Here is a 17773-nt window from a genome sequence, read left to right on the forward strand (position 1 = left end):
TAATAATAACAATACATTATAATATTTATAGCAACAAACACCTAAAATAATAATAAAATTGGCCTTAAAAATAAATCATTGTTCTCATTAGGCCTATTTGAAAACATTAAACAATTGTTTTAATTTAAATAATTCTTTAATTCGTTATCTTTTTTAAGTTTGCCAGTTTTGATAATGAAATTGTAACACCCAGGTTTTAGTTTACGTAAATAGGTCTGTATTCGCCAATATAACTTGATACGTGTACTTAATCGACATCCGACTCAATTAGACATTATGGAAGCTCATTTTCATTTCTAAATAGACGGGCTTAAAGGTATTATGTAATCTTACGCAACCGATTCTGTAAAACTTGCATGTGGATGGAAGCAAAGGCAATTAGAATGATTACGCTGAAGTCAAGTCCGGGTTAACCATATCACGATGATTGCATGGAGATGGGGACATTACCCCTACACAGAAGGAACTCAAAAATCACCCACCGAACCAAGTTTAACACGTGAGTATAACCATAACAGCCTGCTCTAAGTAGGCCTAGTTAAGGGGTACTCTAATGAGCTTGTTAAATCTGTGGCAGTGGCGATAACGGGCAAGGGAACGCGCATTGTTTCAAAGGTCCTTTGTTTTCGCCGGTGTGCTAGGCCTGGGTCGCTTTGGCTCACATGATAACGGTACCCCGTGCTACATAGGTCCCTTTAATATTTGACCAACTAGGTTTTACACTTACACTAGATTATTATCTAGAAGCTAAAATATAAACAAAATGGCGTTTTATAGCGATTTTGTTTTGTATTCCCTTTTTGTACTAGAAATTGAACCGTATGCTACTTCATTCTTAGTTTACAAGAACCCCACACTTAATACGGTATAGCCTTGTATAAATTCACGCCCAAGGACGTTACCGATAAAAGACAGGAACACAGGTGTTTTGTTTTCACCAATTATGGTGGTACACTCTCATATGGTTCTCTTATCTCCACATTTTATTTTTTTACTAGAATTCCATCTGATCATATAGAGGTTTTAAACATCATATATTATACCTCCATGACAAATGAAATAAAAAGTGAATATTTAAGACCAATTTTAGGTATTTATCAAACGGCACTGAATTGGTCCACAGTCCATCTAATCCTATTTATTTCTTTTTATGTATTCACATGCATAAAATGAATCTGAGTATTAAATCAAATCAAATTTTAAGGATCTACACTGTTTGAACAGTGGCACACACCATTATAAGGTAGTGCATGCTTAAAAACATTAAATGTACTATATCAACACATTTACAGATTTATACAAAAAAAAAACAAAAAAAAACAAAACCAAGTTATGGCGCATTCAAGCTTTCACACATCGAGATATAATTTTTTTTGAATAAAATAATAAAAAAAATGTTTAATATAGCTCAATGATTCACAGTTGTCTGTGCATGGTCTGTGGTACATCCTTAACCTGCTGTAAACCTAGCCATTGTTGAGTGCGATAATGCTCGTCTATTGTTAAATAAAATATGACTAATAATGGTATCAGTACTGTATTAACTTTTATTTATTTATCGATATCATCACAGAACATACTACCTGCATAACAAACGTATATGCAACCAATATTATTACTATCACAAGAAGTCCCTTTTTTAACATAAAATGTATACAGGCTTATTGAACTCGTTGGTCACACACGTTGGCTTATCACGACCTGTATATCCTGTGTACTATTACATAATATGCATTTGACCTTGGTCGGGCGATGGGATATACTGTAGTGTGAAAACAGGTACAGTCCAATCATGGTACAACCACCCTTCATAGGCATACAGATATTTAAAAAAATGAAAGTTCACCAGTAGCCTATACTGTACCCTCGTAAGCTAAACACCATAAAAATCCGGCAGGAACACGTCGATCATCCGGTAGTAGTAGGAGCAACACTCCACGTGTGGCCAACGCTTATTATAACTTAATAAGTATTGGCTTAATATTAATATATTCTTGATCTCTTAAATTGGGTTGGAATTGACAATGTTCTTAAATCCATTGGAATTGACAATGTTCTTAAATCCATTGGATTGTAATTAATTAAATATTAAATTATTAGTAGTAAAAGGTCTGTAAATCATGTGACGAAAACTCAATTTATAGCCTACAATATATCAGACATTAAAAGTTACTAACTTTAATTCATTCTTTTAAATACGGTTTTAAAGATGTTTGATGCTGTCTTTAAACTCTAAATGAACAAGGTGTTATTTTAAATTCCGGATGGACATAATATTCCTGTTCATTATGCAGTTAGCATTAGTCCATATAAAATGGGAACGGTAGTTGATCATCCTCGTCCTCATCAACTTCGAGTCCTCGTAGATTTACATATATATATTATTTTGTATTTTATTTTTGGTAAAAATATTCTGTGAAAACCTTATTCGTACCGAGCTCTATCATCCCAATATATCCTATATAAGCAAAGCTACACTTTTTATTTTGTAACATAACATGGTGGGAAATTGTTTTGTTGCGGCGGTTATCTTTAATTTTAAGAAGACGTCAGTCATCCTTAATTCCTTTATCTCAAGGAAAATCAACTGTTGCTATTGTTGTTTTATTTTTATATGACTTCATTTCGTCATGGCATCTCCAGAGAAATATAAGGCCTAAATCATCACAATCATCCATGATTTCTAGTACAGTATCGAATACATATATGACATTTTCCCTTCGTTTCCTCTTTATTTGTTTAATCATGGTTTAATAGGCGGTTGTGTTTTTAATAGCAACTGATAAAACAAAGTAACACTTGAATTTGAAACTTCACACGGTTTTGTTTCATGTAAATCATGGACTATGAACGTGAAACAAAATACCTCAAAACAATTTATCTCGTAATAAGGTGAAATTTCCAATATATATTTTAAAAACTGATATATTTAAAACCGTAGTGTAAAAATGTATAAATCCTTCTATACAGTGTAGAGTGAATTTATTAAATCGCTCGTATTTCAATCAAGGGGTTTGGCCTTGTATACTGATACATTAACACATGGTCCACACATGTTCTTGTAATCTATTGTCCAACATGCGGTCTCATCAATTACCACACATTCGTTTATTATGTGCTCCTATCACGTGATCACAATTACTTTATTTCTTTGTGTACGTATGCGCAACTGTAATGTCCGTTTTTCTGAGGGTCCTAACGCACTTTTAGTTGGCATCAGCTTTAAAGATATTTACTAGTTTTTCTGTTAATATATATATTTAATGATATACCGGTACTTGTTTCTTCTGTTTTTATTTTTTGGTGGTTTGTATTGTTTGTCGTGGTAGGGGTGGGTGCGGGAGTTTGCTTGTGTACTTAGTTATTAAGGTGATAATCTGATCGTTTAAGAAGCATTTACTTTTTTTTATATTCTTTATCTACCTGAATTTTAATACAATTTGTAAAGCAAATCTCATAATGAAGAAGAAGCAGATATGTATATAAATTAATCTCCCCATTGTAAAAAATCCTAGCCCGTAGGTCTACTGTAATTGAACGCAGGTCGAAACCGTTCACCTCCTTCATACCCAGTATCCAAATGATTTACAGGCCTACTGCATACTCCTGGTGGGAACCATGTGGATGAACGTCCTTTATCAGATCATGTACTTAAATCTCTAAGCACCCATTTTGAGGTAGATACAGTAGATAATAGTCCTAAGTTGTTTACTCAGCACTCATTATTAGGACACAAGCAATATGACCAATTATAAATGCGTTCAGTACTCTATAAACGCGCTTCTATCATTTTTACGTTACATTGTGACGGTTGTTGAACGTATAATATATACAATTAATTGAAGTCGATTTAAAACACGTAATATTTCGTCGACTATTCCGTAATGTAAACATTGGTACTGTACGGTACCGCAATGAAGGCCGATGTGGTAAACGTAGAAGAATCGTTTTTATTTCATTTTATTTCCTTTATTCGTCTCGGAAAAAAAAACAATTATTAACAAACAAGAACAACCGAGATAGGATTCCCAACAGCGAACTACAAAAAGGGTCTCATAACACATAAAATACAAACAAGCCAAGAAAACAAAAGGGCACACAATCATGATATTAGTAATAACAATAGGGCCTAATAAATAATAATAATAATAATCATAATCATAATAATAATCATAATCATAATAATAATCATAATCATAATAATAACATTGACCTCAAAATTTCGGTAGTTTAAATGTATGAAGGGGGGTAACATAATAGGCCTACCTAAACTTAACGTCTGCAAACGATAGTCAGGTCTTTTACTTCAGTGCGATAAATTTCGGGTCCGGAAATGTGGCTGGGAAAAATTGCAAGTTGGAAAATGTCTATTTAGAATTAAAAAATGTAAAGTTGCAAGTTCGGAAATGATAAATTGCGAGTTCCAAAATGCTAGTTGCAAATGAAACAACGTGAAATAGACTCATGGATGCGTCATACCCATGGAGGTATCATACAAGCGAATCACCAACATAGAGTAATTACTTTCAAACTATTATGCTTTATCCTATATTTCCCCCTCCCAAACTTCCAATCCTATTTACGTTATATCAAATCTCAAAATATATTAATTGCTGCGAAGCAGCCAATTCATATTCTTGACAGCAATTTGACCTCTGAAAGGTCATTGTTTGTCAAAAAACGAGTGCCTATGACGACTGAAAAGCGGAGTTTCCTTCTTTCGTTCTGCCGGGTATCAATTACTTTATGCGAAGTTTGTAGACTAACCAACTCGTACCAACGTCCGCAAGTCGCGCTAGCCTTATCCTACTCTAGGCATAGACTAGCTAGGATGGTATAGGCCTAGCCTTGAATACGAAGGTCCCAATGAAAAACAACGTCGCTCTTTGATAGCTAACATTGTCTATTTAACATCACAATAATTCATTATTAGACCTATAGTTGTTTTTTATCTCAGCCGATACCTCGCACAACTGGCTAACGTCTCTATCTATTGTCGTGACGTCATGGCTCGCTGGCTCACACTTGTGATATGTCTCGCACTTGTGATCAAATAACACGCTGGCTCGCACTTTGGCAACACTCTTTGTCAGTCAACTCGGCCCTAGAAAACCCGCCCTTGGAAACTTGCCCCATAAAAAAATGTACACTTCCTAGACCATGCAGTCTTCAAAATAAAAATTGTAACCTTTGGTAATCAACTACATTTTCCACATACATAGAAATTTTTGAAACTTTATTTAAAAAAAACCCTAAACCATAATTCACCACTATAGACACTTTTTGACAAAAATGAAAAATTACGACTTTGTTACCCAATGAGAAGTGTTCTAATATAGACAATGGGTCGTGTCTCATATTATTTGTTATAGTTTTATTATTCATTATTTTCACTTGACTCGCATAAATAATTTTGTTCGAAGAACATTTATATGCAGTTGTACTTCGCAGCACTTCACTTTCAATTTGCAATTTCTAGTTCTAATTATGTTCTTTAAATTCCATTAGCAACTTATTACAAGGACTATCTGCCAAAGAACGAAGAAACAAAGACGTGTCTGATCTGTGGAGATAGAGCTACTGGACTGCACTATGGAATCGTATCGTGCGAAGGCTGCAAAGGCTTCTTCAAGAGAAGCATTTGCAACAAACGCGTCTACAGGTGTCTGCGCGACAAGAACTGTATGATGTCGAGGCAGAAGCGAAATCGATGCCAATATTGCAGATTAATTAAATGCCTACAGGTCGGGATGAACAGAAAAGGTAAGACTATTTAATAGTTTATTCAATTGTTGAAATCCAAATTGGATTGGTCACACCTTGGACGCATTCAGGTGTATGTAATGTCTGTCTCTTATACACATCTAGATGTGTATAAGAGGGGGGGGGGGAAACGAAATGCAAAATAAAACATTGGGCCGTAGGCCTAAGCCTTCGTTGGGGACCAGGGCCTAGGGCCCCGGGGGTCCAGGAGCAAAAACCCCGGAAGCTCTGGCGCCTATAGCCTTTTATAAGTCGTATCTAATTGATTTTAATGAATGCAATTAGCATGTATTTCCACACTACATTTTTAAAATACAGTGCTGAATCCAGGAATTTGAAATAGAGTTTGGGTTCACGGACTAATACAGATGGAGCGTGTAGACCACCTCAGCCCCACCATGGTTGGGGCTGAGGTAAGAAAATTTATGATTATGGCACCTCTAGTTGACCGGAAACGGCACTCTCAGATTCAATTTGAATATAATTTTCATTTTTCTCTACTTTTACCTTTTGAAAGAAAAAGATAGGGAGGGTGGGACGACTGGACCCTGAAATACTCATAAAAAGTTTTTAAAATTATCCTGGTAATCCTAATTATGTCCGCATATATATTTCGTGCAAAATAACATTCATAAAAATAATGATTTATTATCTACTGATTAGCTTGTGACGTATTTAAACCATGAAAAACAAATATGATAAAATTAAAACAGTCATTAATTTAGTCTCCCTGCATGTAAAGTACTTTTGAAATTAATCAAGAGGTTTTTCCTTTTCTCCTCTTTTTGAATTTCACTTTTGTGCAAGTATATTGCGACTACACTATTGTGAGTGGAAATACTACCGTCAGGACTAGGGAGAGAGGAAGCACACAAAACATTAGTTAGCATTTTGATTTCACAAACATAAAGGTGACTCACTTCATTTATCATTATCAGTGGCGGATCCAGGAAAGCGAAATTGAGGGGGACAGGGAGGGACTTTCACAATTCGGAAACTAGACCACCTCCGCACCACCATGCTTGGGGTAGACTGGGTTCCAGTCCCTAATCTTTGTCTTAATCAGCTCGTCGGCCCCGCTTGAATCCGCCACTGGTTATTATGACATCATTGCGAGATTGTGGTATCACTATTTAGACCTGTCCCTGTCAACGGCTGTATAATTACTGTTTAATAACAGCTATCTATGTATGCAGATAACATTAAACACTAGTATACGTACGGGTCATAATAAAATACAAAAGGAATAAATCGTTTATAGTAGAAATTGTGCACTTTTGTGTTTTTAAAAAAAATTGGCCTAAAGCTCTGTCTACACTATCAAATTTCATGTGACAAAAAATGTGATGTGCCCATATATGGGTACGATGACATCATATCACATACCATCAAATTGTATCAAATAAAGTTGAACATGTTCAACTCTATGTTCCATCAAATTTTATGTGACGCTTTTTGATGAAATTTGATAGTGTAGACAAAGCTTAATAAGTTTACTCGCTTCCAATTTTAACAACGTACAGTACATTGTTTTCCCAATAAATTTAGCCTCTGATAACCGTTTGCACCCATAAAATCGATGTAGCGGTTACTGATGAAATGATTACGAAATGTACTAACAATTGCGTTGTTACTCGGTTTTGATCCGGAAATACGCACCGCGCTTGGGAAAGTGAACAGACAAAATTCATGACAGTCATGCGTAATTATTATTCTTACCATTCTTTTGGGGTTTTAATTAAGGAGGATCGGTGAAAAGTGGAGGTTGGACAATTGATATGATGATATCTTCAAAAAGTGTGGGAGACGTGCCCACCGATCGACGCCCATGAGTGTAACCATAGGTAGACCACGTTCTATTTGCAATCCCTAATTTATATCCCTGAATTATAAGCCGCATACCCCCGGACGAGTTGGAAACTTAAGTTGCTTATGGATAATAAACATAAAGGCGTTGATACCTTTGATTGCATTGAACCCAAATTTAAGTAAAATTGAATCGTCAAACCCTAAACCACGCACAACTAGCTGAATGATTACCGTAGGTCACAAATTATAGCACGTCTGTACTGTAAAAACTATTTCCTCTTTTGAGTTGGAAACTTCTTTTCAGATGCATGGGAATGAATATTCATGTTGTGTTTGAAATTAAAGCTGGTATAATTAAAAACTTTATTCATTTGCACAATATGATATATATGTATATGATTGTTATTGTTTTATTTGTAGCAATAAGAGAAGATGGAATGCCAGGCGGGCGGAATAAAAGCATTGGACCTGTTAAGGTATGTACTGATCTTATACGTCCCTTTTCGATCGTTTTAAATAGTTTATTTAGGTTTTGACTTTAATACGACAAACGCATACAGTGCACTTCCGAAACGTCAATGTAACATTAATAGGATATAAAATATTTTAACACAGCTTCTACTGAAAAAAAAAACCCAGTACTTCTTTGAAATAAAAATAACCCGTTATATTTCAAATTTAGTATCATCAAATGGCATTTTCTATCCCTTCCACAAAATGTGAAACTTTATACTATTCTAATCCCCTGGAAACTTCTCGAGTCTGTCATAGTTACCAACCTGAAAAATGCGTGAGTGACTACACCAGTTAAATTGTAGGAGCAGGGATCGCCAGGGCCCCCACCTGGGTGCAGGAGCGAAGCCTTGGCTGGATTCAAGCCCTGGTTGGGCCCGACGATACATAAACATAATATTTTAATAAAGCTATTTACAATTTGAGTTTCAATGTAGCCCTATGTTTAATTTGAGCACCTATGTACACAATCATTTTTTATTACTCAAACAAACAAAAAAATAATATTCCAAGGCATAGGCATACTGATAAAATTTTAGTAAAGCGTCAGTGTATTTTAAATACATTTTCCCTGAATTCGTGATAATTCGTTACACGCATACTTGTGCTAAATGCGTGATAAATCTATGATCACACATGTGTCATGTGTTTCCGCAAAATGCGTGTTTCAGCCAAAGTCATTTTAAAATGCAGAACCGTCCCGCACGATGCAATTTAGAGAGGCCTACGCTGTGGTTTGCCCGACATGTGGGCCGATGTCACAAGAGCAAAGTGGGCGTCGCTCAAAATTGTCGAAAGTGGTCCTGGGTCGAATCCCCTGCAAATGTTGACAATTTAGGGGTTTCTTCCCCCCCTCCCCGTCACTGTGTTTCCCTCCCCCTTGTCACTGTGTTCAACCCAGGGAAAGAAACACCAGGTCATGCGTCGAGTCCTTATTTGAAGCTGTGTGAAAAATTCTCTACCAGCGTGACCACTCACAATTTTTGATATACCCAATGAATGGGTCGAAATTACCCAAGATTTAGCAAAAATTGCCCAAAATTACCCAAGCTTCCTGAAAATACATAAAAAATTGAAAAAAACCGTGTTTTTCGCATGTAATTTATAAACCATTGTTTATTGTAATTATTTGTGTTAATTATTAAAATTAATATTAGAAAAATACGCCCTCAGTCGACCGGTGTTATCAGTAGATCGGTGATCTAGCTTTATTAATTAGCTAAGATCAATGGCAACGCAAATCACAAATAAACAATTCTGAACCAATGTTTATAGCAAATAACAGTCAATTAACAATCTTATGTGCACTTCGTTGAGTTTTGCTTACTTAAATGGACTGAAATATACTTTGTTACTTCTTCCTCTATCACAAAAATATTAAATTTTCTTAGTAAAAATAAAACACTGTTCTCTACCCTTAGCTCTATTGCTTTATTCACTGTGCACAGCGCCAGCACTAGTCAAGTTGATTCCGTTTCCTAAAGGGGGCAGCAAAGCACTGTAAACTCATATGAAAGGGCAGCATTTATGTAAAAGAAAAAAACACGATTGTGAATTCTTAAACAGGGGCAGTACAGATCTTTAGATAAAGTTCAGCAAACTTATAATTTGACATTGTCTCATCGGGCCTTAAAACTTAATAATCATTGTGCATAACGGGCGTTCTGCATAAAGTAATATATTTTTATAACATGTACCAAATTAGAAGGTTGCTGATCTATATGTAAAGATATGTACTACCTCCTATCGTGATTTTTGGATACGAGACTGACTTTCAACTGCTTTGCTGCCCTCTTTAGGAAACAGAATCGACATGACTTGTGCTGGCGCTGTGCAACATGAATCTTGTAAATTATTGACTTCGTACAATACTTCAATCGAATTAATTGAAATATAAATGTCATTCTACAACGCATTTAACTTCGGATTTCGTTAACTTAATGCAAATAGACGATGTAGAATCAGAAGCGCTCTGTATTTATATACTGCCGAAATAAGGGGTAGTAGTTCAACCAATGCATTCTAATCTATGAAACAGAGAGGTAGAGAGGAAACGATCATGTCACTAGTGTTATTGTCCAAAGTATTTCAATAAATTTTACATTATATTACATAACATAATTTAGAAGTATATATAAATTTGTCGAGATAAGAATAAACAGAAATATACAAGAAGGTAAACCAAAATAATATAGATCAAAGAAATAAGTAATTCCACAAAAAATACAAATGGCTCAAAATACTAGAAATTAATCAATACGGATAGGCATTCTAACGATAACATGGCATCTTGTTGAAAGTGCACATGTTTTTCAAATGTATCTCAATAGTAGTGTTTTATTGTCAATTTACAATAAAGGAGGGACCAAATAGTAAAATACAACACTTTTTTGTCCCCTTCTCTGGTCCATATATTGACGGTCGCAATTCAAAATAACCTTTAAACAAATTTGAGAAATATTGAATATTGTGTGTGCTTACAGAAAGTCTGGCTTTAGGCCTAATATGAATGGGTGTGCGTTAATACTATCTTTGTGAACAAAGGAAGTAATGGCTCGTCCTCCACTTTTCAAAATATCCTTGATGGGGAAAATATATTTGTAGTCGATTCCATGGTGTTTTGATAATCTAGGCACTTAGAAAAATAATACGTATAATACTTTTTTATGCTTTACTGTCACTCATATTATTTAGCGTACTTTGTACGTAGATAAGTAATCCAAAACTTTCCAAATACAGTATGTGTAAATTAAATTAAATATTCACTCGTTACCGACCGTTATCTGTGAAATTATGTATTTTATTCGTTGGGGTTTGATAAATAAATTGTTTCTGTATACTTGAAAAGTTTTAAATTATTTAAAAATACCAAATCTAGAATCAAGGTTCTGTTGAAATTCCGTAAAATCAGTTGTCATTATATATAATTTCCATTTATTAACCTTGAGCACTAATTGCATGGAGTTTTGTTATTCAAGTATCAGTTGTGCAATAACTCCAAATCATGGCCATCATACAGATGTTTGAATGTAAAGTCTTTTTAGCTAGTTCAAGGGAATGGTCAATTCTGTGCAGTGACATGAATGGTCAGATTTTGCCCATGGTCAAGTCTTGCATTGTTTACATTCTCAAATTGATGCGATTATCTTGAAAGATATCCCAAGGCTGCGCTGTTTGTGCGAAAATAACATTAACTGCGCATGTGCAATTATATTCGATTCTTTTCGCGAGGTCATAGTGTTAGTCTTCGAAATGTAAATTTTGTTCGAGATATCATCCCGTTAATTAAATTTTGTTGCCGATTTTATTGTGAGCGAGATGAAATTGTAATGAAAAATGTTCATAAGTAAATTGAAATACAAATTTACATTTAACCTTTACCGACATACCGAATTTAGTATGACTTACTACTTAACGTCTAATTAATTATGTTCTTTGAAAAAGATCAATAGACCTAAATTCTGTCTGGCTTTTATTCTGTTTTTCAAACTTATATAATATGGTAAAAAAGTAATTGGAAAAATAATTCGCTTTGTCTATAAATAATATCAACATTATACTTTGTTGTGACGTATGCAGTACAAAAAGTTGTTTTAGTTATTGTTTTATGTGTATTGCTTAGAGTATGAGCACTGAACAGCATCTGACAAATTATTCGTAAATCTGTAAAGTATTTTAATATAAATTTATTGAATAATGAACTGCACGAAATGAGTTACCACCATTTACTGTGTAATTTATTATTGTTAGTACTTTATAAATCTTTAAGTATTATTATAGTACTAGTGGTTGTAATGGTAGTAGTAGTCCATATAATTCGGAATCCATAGCTAGTATCATAGAGTTACTCCAATATTATATTTTTATAATTAACGTTATTCCTAACCTTAAATGCTCTTGCCTCGATGTTATTAACTTGAATTTTATTTCTATTATGTAACTTAATAGTACACAATCGACCTCTTAGAAGGTTGGGGAAACCGTTTGACCCACTTCAGTGGAGGTTGGGACTACCCTTTGACCTCTAGCTTGGGGGACGTCTCTTCATCTGCCTCCGACTGTTCAATATATCCCCTCATACACTAGACCTAGGTCAAACTTGCGCTTTCTCAGCCTTTGCAAGGCTGTCTACTGTATCACTGCTGAGTGGCATTGTTCGCGCTAGACCATGGCCCACATAGCCTAGCAACTGTAACTACCTTAACCTTATGCAACATAAGTAATCAGACCGAGATGGAGCTGCTAGCCTTCTGCTAAAAGGTCGATATGAAGAGGTGTTCCCTGGCCTTACTTTTAACACTTTTTCTATGAAGTGCATCATCTCATGGTCTTTACAGCAAATATGTTCTTACACGCGTTAACATCAAAATACAATAGATTCAGAGTAACTAAGTATGCCTGTTGCTGAAATATTTTGTTTAAGATTTAAAATGGAATTTATAGTGTGTCAGTCAGTTTGATATAATATAAATGCTGTTAATAGAGCACCTGCCGTTACTTTATTATGTTCTGAACGATTCGTTCCATCAGTTATCTTGTGTTGCTTGTGTATACTCTTTATAGATGTACATAACGGACATGTTAATATATAGGTATTCAATATTTCGATATCTTGTGGATTAAAAGCTTTCCTAGGCCCACATTCTAAGGAAAAAACTCATTTACAATTACTGTATATTTCATTTGTACAGTAATTTTATGTAAAATATTAAACGAATAAGTAATAACGCGAATGTGCATAAACTTTCAACCATTTTTATTGATCTGTCAAATTATTGAACATTTTTATTGGCTCTTTGCGGCTACCAAATTCGCGTAGGTTATTGAAAGTCAATTATAATGTCAGACGATTGAAAATAACTATAATTAAATGATAATCCTGATGTGACCCTGTGTTAGTGCCAGATAAATTGAAGTCCAAGCACAAAATAGCCTTGTAGTGTCCAGGGTCTATTATTTGACCACAGGCTTACAGCCTTGATCGTACCAAAGCCTCATATTCGGCAAACAAACACACTACTGACTCATTTCTCATCACTATTAATATCATCTAATATCTTAGGCTCCACAATCTCACACCAAGGTTACATATTACATAACATCAAGGTGAACATCATTCAGGTGTCAATAGACGAAATTATAATTTGCAATGCGTAGTAGTTATCCAAGGTTGTGTATCGCAAAAAGAGAGGTAAAGTCTTCCGTTTTGAAATAGCCAATCAAAAGTAACTTAAAAAATGAAGGCCGTAACAATATCTCTATTTCTCTGTTGTTTCTAACACAAGGATACCTTGAAAGAAAATACATGTAACTAAAAAAATAATTGGTGGAATTGTAATAACTTGTTCCAATTTATAATTTTGAAAATTCGTGTTTTATACAACGAATACATTACCGTTATTACGCTCCACTCAAAAGAATATAGCATTGAAGAGTTCAATTTTTTACCTTCACCCAAAATATGGTTAAAATTTAAAATCTCAGTTCGTGTATTAGGACAGATTTTACAAAAGATAACCAAAGGAAATCAATAACGATTCATCATGTTTTTGACAGGTCTCAGCAAATGACCGAATCACCTAACTCCACAAACACAATCTTAATTAAACTTTTTTTAAATTTTTGTCATTATTACATCTTATTATTAGTATTTTAATTATATCACTTCTATTTAAACGACCTTTAATAAATCAAATACGAGATTTTCATTTTCGGCACAAAAACATTTAGTCTATTTAGATCTTGTTCAAAAGTCCGTTAAGGCTTATGATTGTCCTTCTCCAATTTTTGTTCATTTACTTCTTATTTCTTTTGTCACTGTTATCTATTGTTATTTTGTAGTTCGTATCTTCTTTGTTGGGGTTACTTGTGCTTGATATCTTTCTTTAAACTTACGACTATCTGATACATTACATAAAGTTCATAGCACTATACATACGTTTGAAGAGCTAATGTGTAGATAAAAAATAATACCTTTACCACAGATTTGTTAGGCTCTAATATAGTCTTACTTTAAAAAAAATATTTTGAAGTATTTTTTATTGTGAAAACGTGTTTTGAAATTTTCATTACCAATATTAGCCATTTTCAGTAGTATACATCTTAGCCCCTGAAAAGATAACCGAATAGGCAGATATTATCTAAACTATTTTAATTATTTTATTTATTATAACAGGATATAATGATTACTAAACTTTTAAAATGAAAACAAAATACACTTATTTCCATTTTTACTTTAATCTAGTTATCAGCTGACGAAATTGAACGGATAATGTCTGGTGAAGATTATGATAGAGTAGAAAACGCTGAAGTAGCTGCATTGAGCCCGTCAAGAAGTGACGGCTTTTCTGAGCAGTCTTCTCCTAGTTCAAATGGCAGTGTAAATTCAAGTGATTCTGATCGCCAGGATGGGCAGCCTCTAGAAGCCGATTTACGTCGAGCTACCTGGTACCCCAGTAGTAACAGTTCTCTTCTTCCAGAAGTCGAGAAATTAATTATCATTGAGACGGAGCAGCAACTTCAACTGCCTTACGAATTCACATCACAAACAAATGTTGACTACAATTGTTTATTTGGGTTACTTTGTAAGATAATGGATCAAACCCTGCATTCTGAAATTCTGTGGGCCAAGAGTGTACCCTACTCTAACAAGATTCCGATCACTGATTTAACCCTAATGATAAGCAATACTTGGGCAGAAAGTTTGGTTCTTGGGGCACTTCAGTCTCATCCAAAAAATGTCTTTGTTGGCCTTAGCCGCATTCTAGAAAATTATTTTCCAAGCGAAGATGAACTTCGTAGATTTGGCCAAACCGGTATAGAAATTATTGACAGCATGACCACCACAGCGGCTCGGTATCGAAACATGGGCGTCAATTTAGGAGAATTCGTTTGCCTCAAGACGATCAACTTCCTCAATCCAGGTACATTATAAATTATATCGTAAATTATATATTCATTTTTAAAAATCATCAACAATACAAAGTATAACGGTATTTTATATTAACATATAGTATTCCATAATTCTTATCTGTTATTCTTGACTTTTGTACTTTTTTACTATTTTATTATAGAAATAGATAGTTTATCAGATCCAACAGCAATAGAAGAAATGAGTAAACACTACTGCTTCCTACTTCACGATCATTCGCAGCTGAATAATAAAGCCCAGGCAGGACGCTTTAGAGAACTCATGATGTTGCTGCCTGACGTGCGTATTCTCGCGCGCAAATTCAATGAAATTTCTGTAGATAGTATCCCGCTACTTTTCAAAGCAATCACCCATGTGTGCCAAGTTCAAGCTACTGCAATTTCTGTTCCTCAATGCAGAGGTAATGAAGCAACTACATCTTCAAATTTCTCCAAGAGTACATAATGACGTCACAGATTTGATTAACAATTTTGCAAATAAAACAACTATTAAACTATTTAAGTTCATGGTAATATTTTCCCCCTGGAAACATTACTTTATACTTGCATCATTTGTAATCAGGACTCACACAGTTCCACTAATTCTGGTGGAATATGGTTTATTTTTCAATGATAATTTGGTAATCTTACAAACAATAGGATCTTCGAATTTCATCAATGATAATTGAACTCGCTAATATGTATCACAATTTAACTCTTTAGAATAAAAAAAATAGATATACTGTATGTTGTTACCAATTATTGTAGTTTTTCCAAACATATTTTATGGCAAATTTGGTTATTTACTTTTGGAAGAGTATTTTAAGCCACTGATTCTCTTTATGGGATAAGTGACAGATTCATGTATTAAAACAGAACTGTTCATGACTTAAGGAGCTCTCTTCATATATTTTTGGCTGGCTTACAATTATATTAATTTTTTTAATGAATATAAAATGAGTTCTTGTCGTAGGATTGTCTGCTGAGCGGTGAGAAGCTTCTTAACTACGTGCTCACTGATAGGATGTACCGTAGTGTACTTTTAGTATGAATATTGAAGTGAAGAAACTCAAACAAATGTTTATCTGAAAAACTAGATTATGCATCTGAAATGTCATTGCAGCTGTAGGGGCCTTTGTATCCCCATTTTTTAATTTATTGTAATTTATAAAAAAAAAATGTACCTTCCTCTGAATGAATACAAAAAAAACTAATCCCGGTTCTTGCTATTCAACCCATTAGTCATATTAATCTGAGGAGTTTAATTTTTACAAATAATTTGATAAATATTGATTTATAATCTCTGGGTCCATGGATTTAGTGGTTCGAAATTTTATAATAATAGATCTTACTGTAATTTGTTTCTCTGAAGTTGTAATTTCTGAAGACGATAAAGCTTACAATTGAGTATTATTATCAATAAACGTAAATAAACTACAAATTCTCATAAAAATGTTTATGCTAAATACGCTAATGCTGCTTTATTTGATTACAGATGAATCATATGTGCCTGGATTCCTCACATGCTTGCAACATGAAGGTACTGTATTGTTAATACACCTCCATGCTTGCAGTAACCACAATGAATTTTCTATCAGTTGTGGTCATCCGTAGGCACATAGTCGTTGGTTCAATCAAATGTGCTTTATTTTTTAAATGATTATAATTATCTGATCCCTATTCAATCGAAAGCTCTGTCCAAACTGTCAAATTTTCATTGACAAACAAAAACGGATGTATGCCCATATATACAGTAGTCATGATGTGCCTATATATGGCCATGATGTGTTGTTGTCATGATTCTATTATTTAGGCATGTCATATGTTTTTGTCAAACAAGATTTGATAGTTTGAACGGGGCTTTAGTAGTTTATATCTGATGCCAAATGAATACTAATAATAATTTTTATTAGATACCTGATCCTTCAGTTCTTTTATTGGAAATACTAACACGGGTAACAGGGGCGGATCCAGAGATGTCCAAAAGGGGGGCCGAAAGGGGGGGGGCGCCGAAATTCGGGCCGATCGAGACAACAATGTCCTAGGGGGTCCGGGGCATGCCCCCGCGAAATTTTTGTGTTCTAGAGCCCGAAAATAACATTTGAGGTGTTGTGGGCTATCATTTTTTTCTTTTTCTTTCTTCTTTTTTTAGCTCCCAAAAGGGGGGGGGGCGGGGCCGGGCCGGCCCTGGGTAACAATATACATTTCGATTGTTGTGAACGAAGTCTATTTTATATCCTATTCAGAATTGCATGATATTTCTTAATTTCCATCAAAAATGTAATTTAGATTTAGTTTTTGAATTTTGAATGGAAGGGACAAAATATTTATGAATAGGCCTATATCAAGTTTTTTTTTACACATTTACAAGAGATGCAAACCATGAGAAAAGAGTCAAATGTTATATGTCATGGGATTTTATCGCAAAGCAAGTTTTTTTTTTATAACTTGTGTAGCGTTTTCAGGTATCCGATAAAAGCATTAGATAAGCTTATGCAATTTTTTTAGACAGACAATTGTGTTTTAGGCCAAAGTATTTAAGGTGCATGTTATTGGGTAGTCGTATTAGTAAATAGGTTTTAACTATTATTAGTACAGTAATAGTAAGTAGAGATGCATGCTTTAGGTCGTTAAGGTTGACAGACGAGATCACCAGTACTACTACAAAATGTTGAGAAAATCTCAGATACGCATTCTCTTAGTTCCTTGTACACATTCTGTGTCAAATGTCTAGGCATATAAAAAAAACGTACTATTTTAAATTGTCTACATTTTTTAG

The 17773-nt window shown here is 34.3% G+C and overlaps 1 protein-coding gene across 1 annotated transcript; it reads left to right on the forward strand.

The window, feature by feature from the left end:
* Positions 1–344: 344 nt before the first annotated feature.
* LOC117120964 (nuclear receptor subfamily 6 group A member 1-like) lies at positions 345–16903 on the forward strand. Its single transcript, XM_033266065.1, has 5 exons — positions 345–499; positions 5509–5763; positions 7993–8048; positions 14330–15008; positions 15159–16903. Exons 1-5 carry the CDS (start codon positions 424–426, stop codon positions 15458–15460), a joined length of 1368 nt encoding a protein of 455 aa, XP_033121956.1. The 5' UTR covers positions 345–423; the 3' UTR covers positions 15461–16903.
* Positions 16904–17773: the final 870 nt, after the last annotated feature.

This window comes from Anneissia japonica, unplaced genomic scaffold, assembly GCF_011630105.1.
Source record: "Anneissia japonica isolate Jap-2015-1 unplaced genomic scaffold, ASM1163010v1 scaffold1239_len605302_cov174, whole genome shotgun sequence".
Lineage (NCBI taxonomy): Eukaryota > Metazoa > Echinodermata > Crinoidea > Comatulida > Comatulidae > Anneissia > Anneissia japonica.